General features: G+C 48.3%; 1 protein-coding gene across 3 annotated transcripts in view; it reads left to right on the forward strand.

Moving 5' to 3' along the window:
- Positions 1–1,156: 1,156 nt before the first annotated feature.
- GOLGB1 (golgin B1) overlaps positions 1,157–20,138 on the forward strand; it is a 73,575-nt gene continuing 54,593 nt past the window's right edge. For all 3 annotated transcript variants that reach the window (XM_081022566.1, XM_081022564.1, XM_081022565.1), the window contains exons 1-11: positions 1,157–1,275; positions 6,251–6,355; positions 7,932–8,084; positions 8,287–8,430; positions 10,466–10,585; positions 12,001–12,123; positions 12,308–12,421; positions 14,129–14,525; positions 15,863–15,960; positions 16,124–16,214; positions 18,302–18,375. In XM_081022566.1, coding sequence (XP_080878692.1) covers positions 6,266–6,355; positions 7,932–8,084; positions 8,287–8,430; positions 10,466–10,585; positions 12,001–12,123; positions 12,308–12,421; positions 14,129–14,525; positions 15,863–15,960; positions 16,124–16,214; positions 18,302–18,375 — 1,404 coding nt within the window. In that variant the 5' untranslated portion in view covers positions 1,157–1,275; positions 6,251–6,265. The remainder of the gene's footprint in view (positions 1,276–6,250; positions 6,356–7,931; positions 8,085–8,286; positions 8,431–10,465; positions 10,586–12,000; positions 12,124–12,307; positions 12,422–14,128; positions 14,526–15,862; positions 15,961–16,123; positions 16,215–18,301; positions 18,376–20,138) is intronic.

Here is a 20,138-nt window from a genome sequence, read left to right on the forward strand (position 1 = left end):
ATTAATTTTTTTAATATAATTTTTCATTAGTTTTTTTTAGCATATCATTTTCAACAGTCATTAAACATACTTTTACATCTTATTCAAATTTTTGACTTCCGTCAATCCTGTCTGAAAATTTTCCAATCTAATCTCTCAGTATGCATTTCTTATCTTCCCTAGTACACTTCAAACTCATAACCAATATCTCTATCTTTTTCTGCTTTGTAACACTTTGTATATTTCTCCTTACAAAACTTCTTGTAGTCCTACTAGCATAATTTGTTGGTTACAGTTGCTCTTCAAATAATTCATATACTTCTTCCAATCTCCGGTTCCACAGGTTTCGAATCCTTCCTGTCATTTTGTCCAATTCTGCATAGTCCATTAATTTCGTCTGCCGTTCTTCTTTCGTCAGAATTTCTTCTTGTTTCCATTTCTGGGCTAACAATACTCTTGCCGCAGTGTAAAATGCTGTGTAATTTATTAGTTAATTGCTGTTAATTATTATCTGCCCTGGGACCCTGAGGGATGAAAGGTGATTTAAAGGTGAAGGTAATAAAAACAAAAGAATAATAATAAATCAACAGCAACAACAATTTTGATATGACGATAAGAAAATATTATTATTATTGGTTAATTAATGGAATTTGAGTATAAATTTCACTTCAGAAATGGGCTCCTCCTCTCAATTTCTTTTTAATTCTACCTCATTAATATTAAGCGCGTAATAGTTAAACTGCAGGCCCTGACATATTAACATAAATTACCATATGCAAAACCACTTCCCCGCCCCTCGGAGGGGGCGTGGCTTCCTTGCGGGAAGTTTCCGGAGTAAAGCGGCGCCTGGAAAGACAGCCTCCGTCGCCCGCCCGCCCGCCCGCACTGATTGGCCTCCAACTTCAGACCCGCCTCCTCAGCGCGGCTGCTGATTGGTTCCCTGCGCCGGTGGAAGGGGGAGACCTCGCTTCCTGATTGGCTCCTTGCGTTTTGTTTTCGCGCGGCTCGCTTTGTGGGAAAGAGAGGGAGGAGAGAGAATTCCGCCCTGCTGATTGGCGGACGCGCAGGTGGCGCGACGCGGCTGCGCCGGCCGCGGCGTCACCCCGGCAACGGCCCAAGCCCTGCGCTGCGGTTGGAAGGGCGCTCCGTCCGTCTAGGAGCTGCACGGGTTCTGATTGGACGAGAGGCGGGAGCTTGAAGGGAGCAACCCGGAAGCGCCGAGGGGGCAGAGACCAGGGCACTTCCGGTGCTGATGTGGCCGGAACCCGGAGAGGACGCGGGCTGAGGAGAAGAGCGGTGAGTCTGCTGCAGAGGCAAGGCTGCCCCTCTCCGCCCGCCCGGAGGGAGCTCGGCGAGCCCTTAGGCTGCTCCTCCGGTGGGGGGGGGGAAAGGGAGGCGCGCAGGCAGAAGTTCCACCGGTGTAGCTCAGCGGCCGTTGAACTTCGGCCTGCTGTGCGGCTGCTAAAACCGCAGGGTGCGGAGGCAGCAGCTCCTCTGTTGGAGGGAAGGAGGCAGAAGTCCAACAGGGGCAGCCTCAGGGATGGCTCAACCGGTAGAGCTCAATCTCGGTGCCTGGCTCAAACAACCGGGGTGGGACTAGATGACCCTAGTGGTCCCTTTCAGCGCTACAGTTCTGTGGTTCTGTGGACCTCAGGCCAGTGGCTGCACCTGTTGAACCTCGGCCTGCTGAAGCCGGGAATGGAGGGGAAGCGGTGGGAAGCCACTCTCCGTGATCCCCCACCCGGGAGCTGCCTTCTCAGAAGTGCCCATGCAACTGTCCAGCCTGGCATGTCCCTCGCAGCAGATCCGTGCCTTTCTCCAGGCCAGGTTGCCATGAGCTCTGCATCCCTCTGCTCCTGTGTCTTTAACGGGGGCTTGGTCACCCTTCTCTCTGCTCCGCTTGCAGGTGTCTGCCCATCAAGCACAGGAAAGGCCTTACTGTTTGGGAGCTCCATTTGGGTCTCTGTTGCCTTGCACCCACCCTGCAGCCTCCTCTTCTCAGTCTCTGCCCCTTGGACTTCCCATAAGCTGGAAACTGTTGGTACCCTCCGCTTGTCTTGCAGCAAGATTTACGTATAATAATAATTTATTATTTATACCCCTCCCATCTGGCTGGGTTTCACCAGCCACTCTGGGCGGCTTCCAACAAAATATTAAAATATAGTAGTCCATCAAACATTAAAAGCTTCCCTAAACAGGGCTGCCTTCAGATGTCTTCTAAAAGTCTGATAGTTGTTGTTCTAAGCAATCTTATAGCTTAGGGTCCCACTCTCTTGGGGGCCCAAAATAAAACTAAAGAAAAAAGAAACCTGAATGTACATTTCCAAAATATAAGATGAAAAACAAATAAAATAAAACCTACATACAGCAACAGTGTTTTGTGTTGTGTAGGCTCCTAGGATGTAAGGAATGGGCCCCGCATGCTCCCCAAAATATCACTGGTTTGCTCCTTTCTATATATAGGGTGCCTACATTCTGCATGGACTGGGTGCATGGCAACATGTGCAAATGGCTTGAGATACCTATTAGCACCATAAATTACCTTATAGCATATATTCCACACAAAAAACAGCCACAATTTCTTGTGGACAACGGACAGCTGAACATATAAAGGGCCTCATTACCTTCAGTAGCTGAGGGCCTCATCAAACCGAAATCTGGCCCTGCCGCCACCCCTGCAGGTGCTCTTTAAAGGCAGCCTCCTCTTCTCAGTGGACTTCCCATAAGCTGGAAATTGTTGGTACCTTGCTGGTTCCAGTGCACCAGTTTGACAGCTCCCATGTGACTTGGGGTTGCTTTCACACTGCACGGCATTAGCCTGCCTCTCAAGTAATGCACAAATGAGCAAATGCGCCGGTTTGCTGAGAGAAAGTTGCAGCATCCCTCCCTCACCTGGGGCTAAGCCAGGAGTGAAACTAGCCATGAGCTGTAACTGGGGTTTACCACCCATGGTTCATCTTAAGTCAAACCACAAAGCTGGGTTCACACATCATGCAGACCCAAACTTAGCCTCTGATAGCGTTGCAGCAGCAGTACCACGACCATCACTTCAGGAACCCGCACGTTTGCTTGCCTGCCCAAAGCCATGGCTTGGGTGAGCGTTACATGCAAACTGGGCAGCTACGTTTGAAACCAGGAAGTGGGTAAAATGTTCCTTAGTTTGTAATCTTCCATTCTGTGCCCAGTGCAAATGGAGAGTGGGCCGTGGCCTCAGTTACTTTGACAAGCTGGAATTAAGCAAGGCATGTTTTGTTTTATTTACTTATAAAAATATAGAGCTCTGTTTCATTAAGAAAAAAACTAAAAGCAGTTCACAACAGAAATAGATAAAACATGCAGCAAAACGTACTACAGGGTTAAAAAACAGGCATCAGTTAACCAGTGTGGAAAGATGTATTCTTACTTATGCCCTTTTAAAAAGGTGGGTTTTTTGGGGGGAGGCTGGGTGTTATTGGGTTGTTGTTTTTTCGATTATGTATATTGTGGTTTTATATTTTGATTTTATTCTGTGAACTGCCCTGAGACCTCCGAGTATAAGGGCAGCATATAAATTCAGTAAATAATAATAATACTTGCCTGCTGAATCTCTGTTGACAGAGTATTCCGCAATACTGGGCGGGTGACACTAAAAGGCATGATTTCTCATTATCAAGTGATCTTTTCTTGATAACAAGGCATAAACATTCTGGAAGAGCAGAAGCAGGTGCCTCAGGCTTATTACCTTAATTAACCTTCTGCAGAGGAGTTGCCCCAAGGAATCTGTTTGGGTTGCCACTCACCTGGCCTGATGAATCACCCTCCCTGCTTACTTGACTGAAGGGCTGCTTTGCATAAGGCTCTGTGTTGGAAAACCACAGGTGTGCTGCCATGTGAGACAAAGATGTATCTGATTCACTACCTCTAAGTGTAGCTTTCCTAGAGTGAAGTGCCGTAAAATGCAACATTTCCCAAGCATGCATTTGTTGTAATTCATACCACAGCCCAGTAAGGTCAGTCAGTATTATTATCCCCTTAATACAGGTAGCTGGGCAGTGATGTGGGGCAGAAAAGAAATCCCAGTGATTGCTTTTTCTGTGGAAAATTTTCCAGTTTGTAAGTTCATTAGTAACAACCAATGAGTGGTAATTTCAAATAAATGTTAGACAAGTTTGGCAGCTTCAAGGTTTTGTAGTAAGACTGATGTGCTACGTTAGACCGCTCTCTAGGGCAGGGGTAGGCAACCTAAGGCCCGGGAGCCGGATGTGGCCCAATCACCTTCTCAATCCAGCCTGTGGACGGTCCAGGAATCAGCGTGTTTTTAAATGAGTAGAATGTGTGCTTTTATTTAAAATGCATCTCTGGGTTATTTGTAGGGCATAGGAATTTGTTCATACAGTGGTGCCTCGCAAGATGAAAATAATCCGTTCCGCGAGTCTCTTTGTCTTGCGAAGCAAGCCCATTAGCGGATTAGCGCTATTAGCGGCTTAGCGGGCTTAGCGGATCAGCTGATAAGCGGCTTAGCGGATCAGCTGTTAAGCGGCTTAGGAAAAAGGGGAGGAAAAGGAAAAAAACCCCGCAGGAACTTGCAAGACATTTTCGTCTTGCGAAGCAAGCCCATAGGAAATTCGTTTTGCGAAGCACCTCCAAAACGGAAAATCCTTTCGTCTAGCGGGTTTTCCGTCTTGCGAGGCATTTGTCTTGCGGGGCACCACTGTATTTTTCCCCCAAAATATAGTCCGGTGCACCACAAGGTCTGAGGGACAGTGGACTGGCCCATGGCTGAAAAAGGTTGCTGACCCCTGCTCTAGGGCTTCAGAACATTTCCTGGTGCAAATTTTACCCTATGCAAATCATCGTATTTTGCATAGGCAATTCTCTCCCCACTTCCCGAAAATCAGGTTAGGCTAAAGCTGAGAGGTCCTGGGTTGCCCAAGGCTTCACTTGGTGAGTCTTGGCAGACTTGGACCAGGGATCTGCTGATTCACAGCACAGTTTCTTGGCCACACTCATGCCAGTGAAGTCAAACAGAATTAACAGCTTCTGAGAAAGTACTTGTTGCTCCCATGCTCAGCAGCCCCACCCAAAGCTCCCAAGGGAGTTGAGCAGGAAACTCTTATCGCCAATGTCCGGGTAGCCTTTGCTGACGTTCTGACTGGTGTTTCAGGAGCAGGCAGTGTCACCTCTGCTTCCAACAAGTCAGTTGTGCCTGTCTGACCTGGGTGAGAACACCATTTGTTGGAAAGTCAGGAAACTGTTTTTATAAATAAAGGGTGAGGCAGCAGGACAGGGAATTCCCTCCCTGCCGCCGTTTAAAGGTACCTTCAAGTGGCGGCGGCAGGGTGTGTGTGTGTGTGTGTGTGTGTAGCTGGGGCCTTCCAATGCTGTTGGATTGCTGGTTCCATCACCCCTGACCTTTCACAGTGGGTCTGATGGGAGTTAGATTCAGACAACGAAGGTTGTAAAGCCTGTCAGGATATTTGGTTATGATTCTGCAGCACTTGAAATGTCCATGTTTTGGCTGCTGTAGGGAAGCGGTGTGGGTGTTGAGAATGCAGGTGATGAGATGTGGGAATCTGTTTGCTCAAGGCCACTGCCTCTGCCCATCCTCCCTCTGCCTTGAGCAGTTTGGAGTTGCTGCGGGGGTGTTCTTCCTTTCAGGGTTTCTTGGTTCTGGTGCAGCAAGTTCAGGCTTGAAAGTCCGTCCTTGGAACATCCCAAGCGTAGTGTGCATTCCTCACTCACACGTTCCTTTTTTAAAAATAATTTGTGGCCCATGGTTGACCAGAAAGGATAAATAAAAGGATTCGATTCCTTTTCAGCTTCTGCAAGCTTCCTAGCCTAGTTGCTTGGAGGTAATTCTCTAGGCTGCCGGGCAAGGGCCCATTTAGAAACCTGGGTGAGGAACAGATCTAAGGAAATGTCCTTTACCCCATCATCTGTGAGGCACATTCCTGATTTCTGTAACCCAGTGAAGTGAATTTCCGGCTTCTGACCAAGGCAAACACTTGGCCTGAGGTGGGCGGGTGTGTGTGTCATTCTGTTTCCACGGGGATGCTTCATCCTGGACAGCAGCAGATGGGGCAGTCCCTTATTCCATGCATGCTTGAGATGTCTGGTTGCTTGATTTTTGTGCGTGGCCTTGGGCAATGAGCAAGTTCTTCCTTGCCTCTTTTGGCTTTTGCTACGACAGCATGGCGGAAGCACGTTCCCTGCACAGCGTCTGAACCTAGCCCCAAACCTTTCCCGTTTGTGCTGACATCCACTTTTTCCTCCTTCTTCTCTGTCCTGCAAGAGCTGGAGGCTCAAGATGCTGAGCCGCTTGTCGGGACTGGCCAACACTGTCCTGCAGGAGCTGTCAGGGGAAGGAGAGGCTGCGGAGGCTGCAGATCTGCCTGATGTAAGTAGCTTTTTCCCAGCCGAGGCCTGCTGCACAGTGGGTGTGGGGAAGGAAGGGTCCGCAGCATGCATGTGCTTCTCCCGAGGTGCCAGCTGGGCTAGGAGGTCCTGGCTGCACACAGGCAGCCGAAAACAAGGAGGGCATTTGTGCTCAAAGCCTGTGCCTTTAATTGTCTTGGAAACAGGCAGAAGACAGCATAAATACTGGTGATGAGATGCCTGCATTGTGGGGGATTGGACCAGATGACCCTTAAAGTCCCTTTCCATGCTACAGTTCTGTGATTCTATAATGACCTGCGCCATACACACTAATTCTGTGAGAAGATGAGCTGCCACCTTCTGCACTGGCTCCTGGCTCCTCCATAGAGACCGTGGGGCATTCATTAGTAGATAAGCCTCAGCTCCAAAGCCACCAGTCCGGAGGATCCCCACCGCCAGCTGTGTTTTCAGTCCTGCAGTCCAAGCAGTATCACACCATTTAGAGCTGCTTCACACATGCACGTTCACTGCCTGCTTTCACACCCATTGTGTCCTTTAATTACCGATGGTCCACAGCTGAACACAGTGGTACCTCTGGATACAAACGGGATCTGTTCCGGAGCCCTGTTCGCATCCTGAAGTAAACGTAACACGCGTCTGCATGTGTGGGTCGCGTTTTGCCACTTCCGCGCATGCGCGTGATGTCATTTTGAGCATCTGCACATGCGCGAGTGGCAAAACCTGGAAGTAACGCGCTCCGTTACTTCTGGGTTGCCGCGGAGTGCAACCCGAAAATACTTAACCTGAAGCTACTTCAGCCCGAGGTATGACTGTATGTGAATAGCGTCCTCTCGGAAGTGTGCCAATTGCGGCAGCCCGCAAGTTCTGTCTGTGGTGCTTGGTTTGGGATGGCTCATTCATAGACGCCATCACCTGGCGACCGCTGCATGAAGTGGACATCTTTGTGTGAAGCAGCCCTTGATTTCTCAAAGCTGTTTCTGATTACCGCCCTCCGGGACTCTCAGGGCAAATCCACACCATACGTTTAAAACACGTCGAATGCACATTTAAGCCCATGACTACCTCCCCTCCCCACTGCCCAAAAATCCCAAGAACTGTAGTGTGTTAAGGGTGCTGGGCATCACAGCTTGGTGAGGGGGAACTATAATTCCCAGAGTTCTTTGGGGAAGTCATGTGAGATGCCTATGGCAACATGAGAACAGGCCTTATCTGTGGTGGCTCCCCATTTGTGGAACGCTCTCCCCAGGAGGGCCCACCTGGCATCTTCATTACATATCTTTAAGTGCCAGGTGAAAACATTTCTCTTCAACCAGGCCTTTGGCTGATTAAAGAGTGTATGGCTTTTAAAAAAATGTGTTTGGGTGGGTTTTTTTGGTATTATGTTACGTGTTTTGTGCTTTTATTCTGTAAACTGCCTTGTGATCTTTGGATGGAGGGCAGTATGTACATTTTATAAATAAAAATAATAATATGGTGTGGATCTTCCGCCGCCAGATGTTTAGTCCTAGGGATGAAGCCAGATGTTGGGTCCTTTGGCCATGGCGTTGTTACACAGAGTTCTTCTTGTTACCCCGCAGGGCCCGGTCCTGGAGCCCAGCCAGCAGAATGGGGAGGAGACGTCAGAGGACGTTCTGGAACGGCTGGGCCACATGGAGAGGCTGGTGGCGCAGCTGAAGGACCTGGTGCGCGAGAAGGATGCTCAGTTACGGCAGAAGGATGTCCTGCTACAGGTACCATTCCTCTGTGGGAAGCATCGCCGCTCAACTCTTCCCTAACCGGGAACCTTTTGTCTGCTGCGACGCTTAAAATCGCAAAACCGAGATGGGGGTCAGGAGGCCATTGAGCCCAGCCTCTTGCCCCACTGCAGGGCCTTGGCTCACGTCAGCCTTTGAACATGCTGTCATTCCTGTATGCAAAAATTCCCTCCTCTAGGAAGAAAAGCAGGCTGCGGAAGCCAAGCTGCGGAAGCTGAAACTGCAGGCCAAAGCTAAGTTGGCATCTCAGAGCAAGCGGCTCGAGCAACTTTCAGAACAGGGAGCAGCATCTCCCGCAACGGACCCTCTTTCTTCCACAAAGGTGAGACTAGCCAGCCTCCTGGTCCAGAATGCTTATTCTGCTTTCTATATGGCACACCTTTTTATTTCTGGACCTCACCTGCCCTCTGTGCTCTCAGAAGCCGTTCTTTGCCCTGGGAAGTAGCTCAGCCGCACAGCCGGTTGCTGAAACACTTTTGTCCCTATTCGCTGCTTGTGTCTCTTGTCTGCTAAGCCGCGGCGGACGCTTGTGAGCTGCATGGACCTGAGATCCTCCCACATTGCCGTGAAGTCCTTGCTTAGGTCCCCTCTGGCTTCTGATGTGCCTCCCCAGGTACCTCTCAACAAACTCCTCACCCCAGCAGTGAGGACTGGTAGCGTGCCTCTTTTCACATCTAGAAAGCTTTAGCTACAAGATTAAATTACGAAGAGCCCTGGGAAAACTCATGTTAGTGTCCTTTTTAAAAAAAATATTTTTATTAATTTTCCAATAAAAAACATCCAGTTAGCATATCCAATTATATGCTGCTGAAATGGAATACTCAGGATGAAACGGTAAAATCGGCTATGATTAAATGGGCACAGGACGTTGGACATAACATTATGTTTGCTGACTGGGAACAGTTGTGGACCACAGGTATGAAATTTACGGCATGTAATGCCCTAAGAGAGAATATTATGAAAATGATATACAGGTGGTACATAACCCCAGTCAAGCTTGCAAAAATCTATCACTTGCCCGATAATAAATGTTGGAAATGTAAAGAAACTGAAGGTACATTTTTTCACCTTTGGTGGACGTGTCCAAAGATTAAGGCTTTCTGGGAAATGATATATAATGAATTAAAAAAGGTATTTAAATATACCTTCCCTAAGAAACCAGAGGCCTTCCTCCTGGGCATAGTTGGCCAAAAGGTGTTAAAAAAGGATAGAACTTTCTTTATGTATGCAACAACAGCAGCAAGAATACTCATCGCAAAGTATTGGAAGACACAAGAACTTCCCACGCTGGAGGAATGGCAGATGAAATTGATGGACTATATGGAACTGGCGGAAATGACTGGCAGAATCCGTGACCAGGGAGAAGAGGCGATGGAGGAAGATTGGAAGAAATTCAAAGACTACTTACAGAAACATTGCAAAATTAAATAATGTTAGAGTGATGTTGGATTGAAAATAAGTGGTTTCCAGCTGTACAGGATAAAATTATAAGACAGACTAAGATTAAAGATTAGGATTGAAGAAGTTTAAGGGAATGGAAATTTGGTACTCAAGAGGTAAAATTTTAATGCTATATTATATCAAGATTAAAGATTAGGAGTAAAGAAGTTAAAGGAAGGGGAAATTTGGTACTTAAGAGGTAAAATTTTAATGCTATATTATATTAAGATTAAAGACTGGGATCAAAAAAGTGGAAAAGAAATTGCTGGATAAACAATTTGGACAGGAATACAAAAGAGGGAGGTATGAGGAAGTCCAGAAAATAAGTAAATTCAAAAAAGGAAATGAAAAGGTGATATTGTTTTTAATTGTTCTGTTTCTCTTTTTTGTTGTTTTTTGTTTTTTGTTTTTGTTTTCTTTTTCTGGGATTTGTATTGCGTATTTGTGTATTTCTTTTTTATGTCTTTTCTGTTCAATTTTTTTATTGAAACCTTAATAAAAATTATTTTAAAAAAACCCCAAACATATCCAATTATAATCCAATTAAAACAAAAAACTAAAATAAAAAAAAGACCAAGTTATAATCCAAATTGTATTTGTTGATTTTTCGGGGCTCCTCATAGTCTGGACCTCTGAAGCATATCTTCAAATCTCAGTCCTGCCTCTCCTCGTTGTTTCCATATCTTCCACATCCCAATTTTAACGCTTTAAAGTTCTCCGTCCCTGGCTCTACGATTCTCAATCATGTCAGATATCATATATCTGTTCAAAGCCATGTTTGTGTTCTAATAAAGCTAATGCGTTAAAAAATACTCAGAAGTGTTTGGCCAGTGGGTTGACCGAACCTCCTCTTTCCCAGTCAGAAGTATGCTGTTCACAGATCACTCCCTTTCAGTAACTCGCTGCCTCCTTTTCAGAGTGACCAAGGGACGCGTGATGAGCGGGAAGAGGAGACCGAGCTTCTGCAAAGGCGGTGTCAGGAGCTGCAGGAAGAGCTGGAGGCAAAAACAAGAAGCCTGGAGGAAGCACAGGCCCAGGTAGGGAGGAAACAACAACAACAACAACAACAATAATTATTTATACCCTGCCCACTCTGGGTGGCTCCCAACAGAATATTAAAAACCACGATAAAACGTCAAACATCAGGAGGAGGTTGTGGAGGCTTTTTGCGGTATCTTAGTTGCTTCTTTTGGCATTCTGGGACTCATTTGAGCAAGGGCAGAACTTGGAATTGTGGCATAGAGGTTAGAGAGTTGGGCCAAGACCTAAGAGACCAGGGTACAAATCCCATGAAGCTCAACGCGTCGCCTTGGGAGTCTGTCGCTTCCTCTCAGCCTAACCTACCTCACAGGGTTGCTGTGGGGGCTAAATGAGGGGGAGAACCACGTACGCCACCTTGAACTCCTTGCAGAAAAAGGTGAGATGTAAATGCAATAAATAAATAAATGGAACTCTCTGTACGTTGAGTTGGGTCGTGGCCACCTCCTGCCACTGGCTTCTCGGCAGCTTATTCTGAGATGCGTTCAAAGGTAATGCCTCAGCGCATTGAACAGCACAGACATAAGGAGATACTTCTTCAAATGGCACATAGTTTAACTATTGAACTCCCATCTGCAGGAGGCGATGGTGGTCATCAACTTGGATAACTGTTGGAGAGGATTCGGCGATTCGAATCCCCGCGACGGGGTGAGCTCCCGTTGCTCAGTCCCTGCTCCTGCCAACCTAGCAATTCGAAAGCATGTCAGAGTGCAAGTAGATAAATAGGTACCACTCCGGCAGGAAGGTAAATGGTGTTTCCATGCACTCTGGTTTCCGTCACGGTGTCCCTTTGCGCCAGAAGCGGTTTAGTGATGCTGGCCACATGACCTGGAAAGCCGTCTGCGGACGAACACCGGCTCCCTTGGCCTGAAAGCGAAACAAGCACCGCAACCCCAGAGTCATTCGCGACTGGACTTTACTGTCCAGGGGTCCTTTACCTTTACCTTAACCTTAGGCCACGTCAAAGTGCAAGTAGATAAATAGGTACCTCTCTGGCGGGAAGGTAAACGGCGTTCCCGTGCGCTGCTCTGCTTTGCCAGAAACAGCTTAGTCATGCTGGCCACATGACCAGCTCCCTCGGCCAATAAAGTGAGATGAGCGCCGCAACCCCAGAGTCGGCCACGACTGGGCCTAACGGTCAGGAGTCCCTTTATCTTTACTAGCTACAAAGGCTATGTTCACTATTGGAGGGAGTTTGCCTCTGAACGCCAGTTTCCGAGGGATCACAAGCGGGGAGGATAATTTTGTGGCCTGATAATTTTCAGGTCCTGTCTGTGGGCTTCCCATAGACAGGTTGCTGGACTTGATTTAAAATACTAATATGAGTTTCTTCGCTCCTTGAAAATCCTTTTTGACTCCCAAGGCACAGGGCATTCCTGCTAGCAGCTTTTTAACTAGTGTATTCTCTTGGCAGCTCAGCGCTCTGCAAGAGGAGGTTCAGAAGAAGGACTCTCTCCTCAAGGAACAGGCCCACCAGTACCAGGCTGAATTGCACCAGCTAGCCGCCCGTTCGGACCTGGAAGCAGAAATGCAGCAGGTGTGTTGGCAGAGGTTTGGGGGTGAGGGGTGAGATACGCGCTCCAATCTGGGCCAGTAAAAGGGATTGGAGGGCTCAGACAAGGAGAGCCAGAGACAAAGAAGCCCGCAAGTGAAAGGTCCATGCTCTGATCTCTGGATTTGTGCCTCTGAGCCTGGCAAAACTGGTGTTCTCTCTGTCTCAGAACCTGCGGCTGTTGCAACGGAAGCTGGAGGAGCAGGAGGCAGCCTTGCTGGGGCGAACGCAGGTGGTGGAATTGTTGCAGCAGGAGCTGAACATTACTGAAGAGCAGAAACAGGTACTCGCATTCAGGACGATAAGAGCTGGAAGGGGCCAGAAGCTTCCACTCCCTTTGCTGCAAAACAGGACTGACCACCCATCAACTCTTCCCATCCTTTGGCTGTTGGCGGATGGTACCACTAAACCTGGAGCCCAGTGTGTGGCAAGCTGTGTTGCAGCACGTTCTGGCCCAGGGGTCAGCAAACTTTTTCAGCAGGGGGCCGGTCCACTGTCCCTCAGACCTTGTGGGCCGGACTATTTATTTTTGGGGGGGGGGGGCAAATGAACAAATTCCTATGCCCCACAAATAACCCAGAGATGCATTTTAAATAAAAGCACACATTCTACTCATGTAAAAACACCAGGCAGGCCCCACAAATAACCCAGAGATGCATTTTAAATAAAAAGGCACATTCTACTCATGTAAAAACGCCCTGATTCTGCGGGCCAGATTGAGAAGGCGATTGGGCCGGATCCGGCCCCCGGGCCTTAGTTTGGCTACCCATGTTCTAGCCAATTGTCCACAGAGCAAATACCATATTTTCTGTGTATAACACTCCTATTTTTTTGGGAGGGGATTGAGCAGAGATGTTGAGCTTTTTTGCCAGGGGGGGGGGCACCGCCGCAACTCACTCTGCAGCCACCTCCATCGATCGTTTGAACGCACACCGCCAACAACCTGGATGCACACTAGATGCAACCGCAGCTGATTGCATGCACACCTCGCCACTACCGTAAATAGAATGCACAATTACCACAGCCAATCATCAGCAGGCCTTGCCACAGCAACCAATCACACGCCCATTCGGCGCTGCCAGTTTCCTCCTGGCTGCTGCCACCAATCTCACGTCCTCCCTCTGCTATCCATGTATAAGACGGCCCACAATTTTTGCCTGTTGTTTCTAAGGAAAACATTGTATACACGGGAAAATACGGTAGTCACAGCATATCAGCATTTCAGGGAAGTCACATACATCAGCGTAAAGGAGGAGACTTCCCCCCTCCAAGACTCCAGGGGGAGAATTCTCTATAGACTGTTGACAATGTCTCTGTGACATTTAATTCTGCAGTACAATACAATCGCATCTTACTACAGTGGTACCTCGGTTCTCAAATGTCTCCGTTGACGAATGTTTCGGAACCCGACTGCCAAAAACATGGTAGTAAATGCTTCCGTTTTTGAACAGCTTCTGCTGCGTGTTTTTCAATTTTCTCAGTGGAATTCGCCTGTTGCCCTTTGTGCCTCGGTTTTCGAACGTTTCAGAAGTCGAACGGTCTTCTGAAATGGATAACGTTCAAGAACCGAGGTACCAATGTATTATTATTCAATTTGTATACTATCCTCCGTCTGTAGGTTTCAGGGCACTTCATAGCATAAAAATACAAGATGAAACACAAAATGCACAACAACAAATTCACAAACCAATAGCTCCCCTTCCACAAACACATTGGAAAGGATATAGGATGTCAAACAGCCAAAGGCCTGATTAAAGAGGAACTTCTTTGCCTGGAGCCTAAAGGTGCATAATGAAGGCAACAGGTGAACATCCTAGGGGAGAACATTCCACAAACGGGGAGCGATTGCAGAAAAGGCCCTGTTCTTGTGTTGCCAGCCTCCGGACTTCTCGAGGGGGAGGCACACGGAAAAGGTCTTCCCAGGGTTCTGTGCATGCACAAAAATCGCTTTGCACCCCTGAAAGGCGTGTGTTCTCCTCTTCTTTCCAAGGTCCTCTCGGAGAGACTCCAGAAGGTGGAGGAGGAGCTGGATTCCCTGCACAGCACCTCTGCTTCCGAGAGGCAGGAGTCCCAGAGCCTGGTGGAGAGGCTGGAACTGGAATTGGCAGAGCAGAAGCTGGCCTCCCACCGCTCACAGGAGGAGGTGCAGCGGCTCTCTCAGGAGCTCGCCCAAACGAGGGCGGACTGCGAGCGCCAGAGCCGAGACGCGGAGGAGAGACACGGGCGGGAAATGGCAGAGAAGAGCCAAGAGATTGCTGCGCTCCAAAGAGCAGAGCAGGATATGCGCTCCAGCTACGAGGCTCTGCAGTCGGAGAACGCCCACCTGCGGCAGAACGCACAGCGGCCACCGGAGCACTCCTCTGAGGATGGCTCTTTGGCACAGCAAGGTCAGGAAGCAGGCCTTCGTCTGCAGAGATCTCGGGGGTTCAAGCTTTGCTTCTGTTCACTGTGTTGGAACGATCAGTCCTAGATACAGTGGTACCTCTGGTTGCGAACGGGATCCGTACCGGAGGCCCGTTCGCAACATGAAAGGAACACAAACCGCAGCGGTGCATCTGCGCATGCGAGGGTTGTGATTTGCCACTTCTGCGCATGCACGTGACGTCATTTTGCGCGTCTGCGCATGCGCAAGCGGCGAAACCTGGAAGGAAACCTTTCCGGTACTTCCGTGTCGCCGCGGGACGTAACCTGAAATAATGTAACATGAAGTGGACGTAACATGTGGTATGATATTTGTTCTTCTGTTTTTTAAAAAATTGTTACATTTATAAACCACCTTTTCCTCTAAGGCGCTCAAGGTGGTGTATGTGGTGCTAGGATCATCCTACACTCATGTAGGACCCTGGCAGAGACACATGCCCGACTGGCATGTTCTCCCCCTCCTGGTCGATCGTTTGGGAGCTTCAAAAGCTTTCTTCAGCCTGAACATCACAGCGACTGATACCAAGAGGCATCAGCACACTCAGTAGCACAGCATTTTGGCTAATCTACATTTATTTACATATAATACACTCGGAGCATTCTGACTTAGCTCCTTCCTCTTTCTCATCAGGTAACAAAGAGAGAAAGAACAAAGGACAATAGTCCCACTTCACGGAACGCAGTAACATAAACATCCTGTTTCCGTCACATCCCACACTGTGGAATGAAAACATACACTGTCATGTGATAGACAACAATCTCATGACTGCAAACACGGAGCAAGAATCCTAACACGTGGTTCACCTTCCCCCCTCCCATTTTATCCTCACAACAACCCTGTGAGGTGGGCCAGGTTGAGACACTGTGGCTGGCCCAAGATCGCCAAGCAAATTTCATGGCCGAATGAGGATTCGAACCCTGGTCTCCCGGGACCTTGTCTGACACTAGTTACGCCGTTCGAGGCTTGAGTTTGGCAGCATTTGGGGGTTTGCTTGTGACGACGGTGGTGCATTGGCTTGAAGAACAGGTCACCTTCAGACCCGCCATCCTGATTGCTGCGCCTTTTGGCAGCCTTTGTCTCCAGGCTGTTGAAAGTGGACCCGAGGGCAGCTCTCAGAATGGAAGCTTGTCCTTCTTTAACAGAGTGAAAGCCGAGTCCTGGTGACAACCACTCACTGACGGAAAAGCAAATCCCGCAAGTGTAGTGCAGGATGACACAGCCCTTTGTTGGAGCTGGCTCCGAAGAGGTGGCGCTGGCTCCAGATGTGGCTGGGAAACTAACCTTCCACGTTTGTTTCCCCAGGGGAGCTCCCAGAAAGGCCCAAGGAGTCTGACCATTCACAGGCCGAACCCAAAGCACTTACAGCTCAGGAAGGAAAGCAGCTCTCTACGCCGAGCGAGGTAACTGCTTCCCCGAAGGCCCCAGCGAACCAGGGAGGGGCAGACCAGCCTGTTTCTGGCCCCCGCCAGCTGTGCATGTGTCCCTTCATCAGTCCATTCCATCTATTTCCCACATCAATCTGCAAAAGTTAATTTGTGTTCCCTGTGTCTTTCTGCTCTCCAGCTGGCCACTGGAGAGGATACAGCAACTTTTGCAAGAAATGCCTGGCAAGATGAGCAGCGCAAGACTCTGGAAGCTCTGCAAGCAGAAAATGGTACCTTTCTTCTTCTTTCGCCACTTTCCACCTTCTAAAACCTGTTTGTGATCTGCTTTCTCCAGCCAGGGCTGTGTGGCTTCCCCCCAGGAATCCCGTATAAATAGATTAAGATGAAGAGCAACTGCTAATGGTTGCAGGGAAAGGCAGAAGAGCTATGGGTTCAGTGGGCTGGAGGATGATGATACTGATAAATATACCACCCTTAATCCAAAGATCCCAGGGCTTTGTACAACATTAAGAACATACCTTACGCAGCAGAATAGTAAAAACATAGTACAGTGTATAACAATACACAGCATAATAATAAAATAATCATCGTAACAGCTCCCTCCACCTTTAATAGGCAAGAGGTTATTTAAGGCCTGGGTAAAGAGGAATGTTTTTGCCTGGTACATAAAGTGATGGCGCCACGCGAGCCTCCTTGGGGAGAGCATTCCACAACTGAGGAGCCACCACAGAAAAAGGCCCCGTTCTCGTGTAACCCTCTCTTGGGAAGGGGGAAAATAGAGAAGGGCCTCGTACGATGACTATGAGTTTTTCTTCAGCTTTCCAGCCCCTCTCCTTTGCAAGGGCCCAGGGTTGTGGGTAGGTCGCACCCTTAAAAAGAAAATAACCCCCAACAGTGTCTTCAGTGGAACACTCACTGAACCCAGTTAAAATTCCTGCCTGCTGGCTTGCGCCTGGCCAACCAAAAGCCAACCCAGTTCTTGAGTCCTGTGCTCCAACTTGGACTTCGCCTCTTGGATCAGGGCCTTCCAAGGTCTCTATGCACACACACATCTCTTGTGTGTGCTGATCTTGTACAGGGTTTGCAAACAGCCGGGATAATTCAGAGTGTTCTTGGCAGAGATCTTGACACAGCCAGACTCCTGAGAGATTACGATAATCGTGTTTGTTGCAGCGCAAGTGGGTGTTTGCACTTGGAGGGGGTGGTACTGTTCTATTGTTAAGCTGGATGGGCTTTTAAGATTTCACATTCAGATGTATGTGTTTTTAAGGCAACAGATAAATAGACCCTTAACAAGCTTGCAAGGGAGAGACCCCCTGTTCTCCTGTGATCCGCCTCTTCAGAGCAAGTGGATTCTGCAAGTTGAGAATCCAAGAAGGCAGGCTCAGCATCAGGCAGAGCCCCCCCCCCCAAACTTGAGACATTTTTTATCTTTGGGGTCAAAGAGCAGATCATTTCATAGAAGTTTATGGAGTGATGCGTGGCATGGAGAGTGCTAGGACTCAGGGACATCCTAGGAAGCTGAATTGGGACGCGGGTGGCGCTGTGGATTAAACCACAGAGCCTAGGACTTGCCGATCAGAAGGTTGGCGGTTCGAATCCCCGCGACGGGGTGAGCTCCCATTGCTCGGTCCCTGCTCCTGCCAACCTAGCAGTTTGAAAGCACGTCAAAGTGCAAGTAGATAAATAGGTACCACTCCAGCGGGAAGGTGAACGGTGTTTCTGTGCTTCTCTGGTTCGCCAGAAGCGGCTCAGTCATGCTGGCCACATGACCCGGAAGCTGTACGCCGGCTCCCTCGGCCAGTAAAGCGAGATGAGCGCCGCAACCCCAGAGTCGGTCACGACTGGACCTAACGGTCAGGGGTCCCTTAACCTTTACCTTTAGGAAGCTGAATCTTTGAAGATTTGGGGCAGATAAAAGGAAGCCCTTCTTCATAGTTAAACTATGGAACTTGTTCCAAAGGTGAAAGGGGATGGCCTCAACCTGGAAGGCTTTAAACGCAACGCAGACAAATTCATGAATGCGATTATACTAACAATCCAAGTCCCCTGTAGGGAAAATTGCACCATTTCCCTGAACTGCTCCCCTTCCAGTCTTCTCAATCCTGTTGAGCTTTTACTTTCCCTTGAGAAATCGTCGCTCTTGAGAAGCGTGTCCCGGTGCCATCACCTCTTCCAGGACATCCTGTAACCCTCCTTTCTCTAGAGAGGATATGAGCTCATGGCCTGGCCTGGCCTGACCTGACACCACTCCATTTACAGCTCTGACCCCAAACTCCGGCCTCCTTCCAGATCCCGCTTCCTCCTTGGCTTCTTCTTCTGATTAACACTTCTCCTCCCTCGTCTCCCTTTTCAGAGACCCTCCGCTCCAAAGTTGCCATGCTGGAAAAGAGGCTCGAATTCCCTGTGGTTTCGGCAGAGTCAAACCAGGTAACCTCCGAGCAAAAGTAGAATGGACGAAGAAGCCCTTCCAGTAGGCTAAGCTCTTGGCCTGAGAACGGCTCCTACTAAGCTGCCCTCTTGGCTGCGCCCAGCAATCCTCTTTGCTGTTTTATTATTAGGAGGCTTAATGTGGGACACACACAGAGAGAACGCTTAGGAATTTCACCTGGAGTTTTGCCCACCCTCTTAACTGGGCTTTCAGAGCACTGCTGTTGCGTCCTCAGAGGTGACCCTTCTCCCCTTGTGTTTCCCTTATGTTTTATAATAATAATAAATAATAAATTTTTATTTTTACCCTGCCCTTCCTGGTTCAGAAACCAGGCTCAGGGTGGCTAACAACAAATTTAAAACACTTAATTGATGCAACAAAAAACAGCATAAAATCCAGTATAAAACGTGAATAACAATAAATTCAGAATTCAATTGGGGGGGGGGGAATCCATCCAATAAACGTTAGATGATCACCAGGGGTAGCTGGCTAAATTAGTCGTATTTGGGCCGGCGAGGAGACCAGGGAGAATTAGCTGTGGGGTCTCAGAGCAGGTAATCTTCATAAAAAGGGAAGAGGGAGGGAAGGAAGGAGAATAAAAGATCAGGCTGAATTCAAATTAAAGGCCAGGCAGAATAGCTCTGTCTTACAAGCCCTGCAGAAGGAGGTTAAATCCTGCAGGGCCCTGGTCTCTTGGGACAGAGCATTCCACCAGGTCGGAGCCATCACTGAGAAGGCCCTGGCCCTGGTGGAGGATAGTCTGACTTCCTAAGGGCCTGGGACCTCTAAACTATGGTTATTCATAGACTATGGTCTAAGACCTCTGCGGGGCAGACCAGGCATACATTTTGCATGTGCAGAGTATCTTTCATGCTCTCGGCTTTTTCTCTTGGCAAGCCGCTGCTGTTCCCTGGCCCCTGCAGCCAGGTGGTTCTTCGGGAGAGCCAAAATGCACACCTGCCTCTAATTTCCACTGGCAAAGAACAGCTCTCCTTTTCACCTGTCCTGAATGAGAAACTCCTGTTGTATTCGCATTAACGACTTCTCATTTTTTTCTTGTAGCTCAGACATCATTCATATGTGTGTGTTTGTATATGTGTACACACACACACATATACCCTATTTTTCCATGTATACGACTAGGTTTTTTCCCTGAAAAATAATGTCAAAAATTAGTGGGCGTCTTATACTCTGGGCCATCTCCTCCCATTTTCTAAAATCTGAGTCCCCCAAAATAGGGGGCGTCTTATACATGGGGGGGTTTTATAGACGGAAAAATACGGTATGTTTATCATTGGCATTTGAAGGAATGCTAATCAAAATGACATCTTGGGGGTCTTTTAGGAGCAAGTATCAGACCAGTAGATTAAAGCGAACCATAAAACTATTATTATTTTGTTTCATAAAATTTATATTCCGCCTGATGGTTGGAAAAAACTCAAAGTGGTTTCCAAACAGACAATAGCCTCAAATCTATGAAAGGAGTTCTGTAGAAATGACTGAGAGAGACGCAAAGATGTCTGAAAGTTGCGCCAAGTGCGGCTTACTGTGCTGCAGTTGGCTCCCCTGAACCCTGAATTCTGGCATCACACACCTGCCACTGCTGTCGGAGGAAGCCCAGCTCTTGAGGGCTGGTCTGGCTGGTGTCTGCTGAGGTTTTCCCCCAGCCTGGGGGGAAAATCAGTAGCCCTCTGCCCTTGAGATTTTATTCCATTCATCTTTCCCTTCCTTCAAAGGCTTCAGGCTCAGCAGAGCAAAATAT

The sequence above is a fragment of the Podarcis pityusensis genome, assembly GCF_964106645.2.
Source record: "Podarcis pityusensis genome assembly, chromosome: 10".
NCBI lineage: Eukaryota > Metazoa > Chordata > Lepidosauria > Squamata > Lacertidae > Podarcis > Podarcis pityusensis.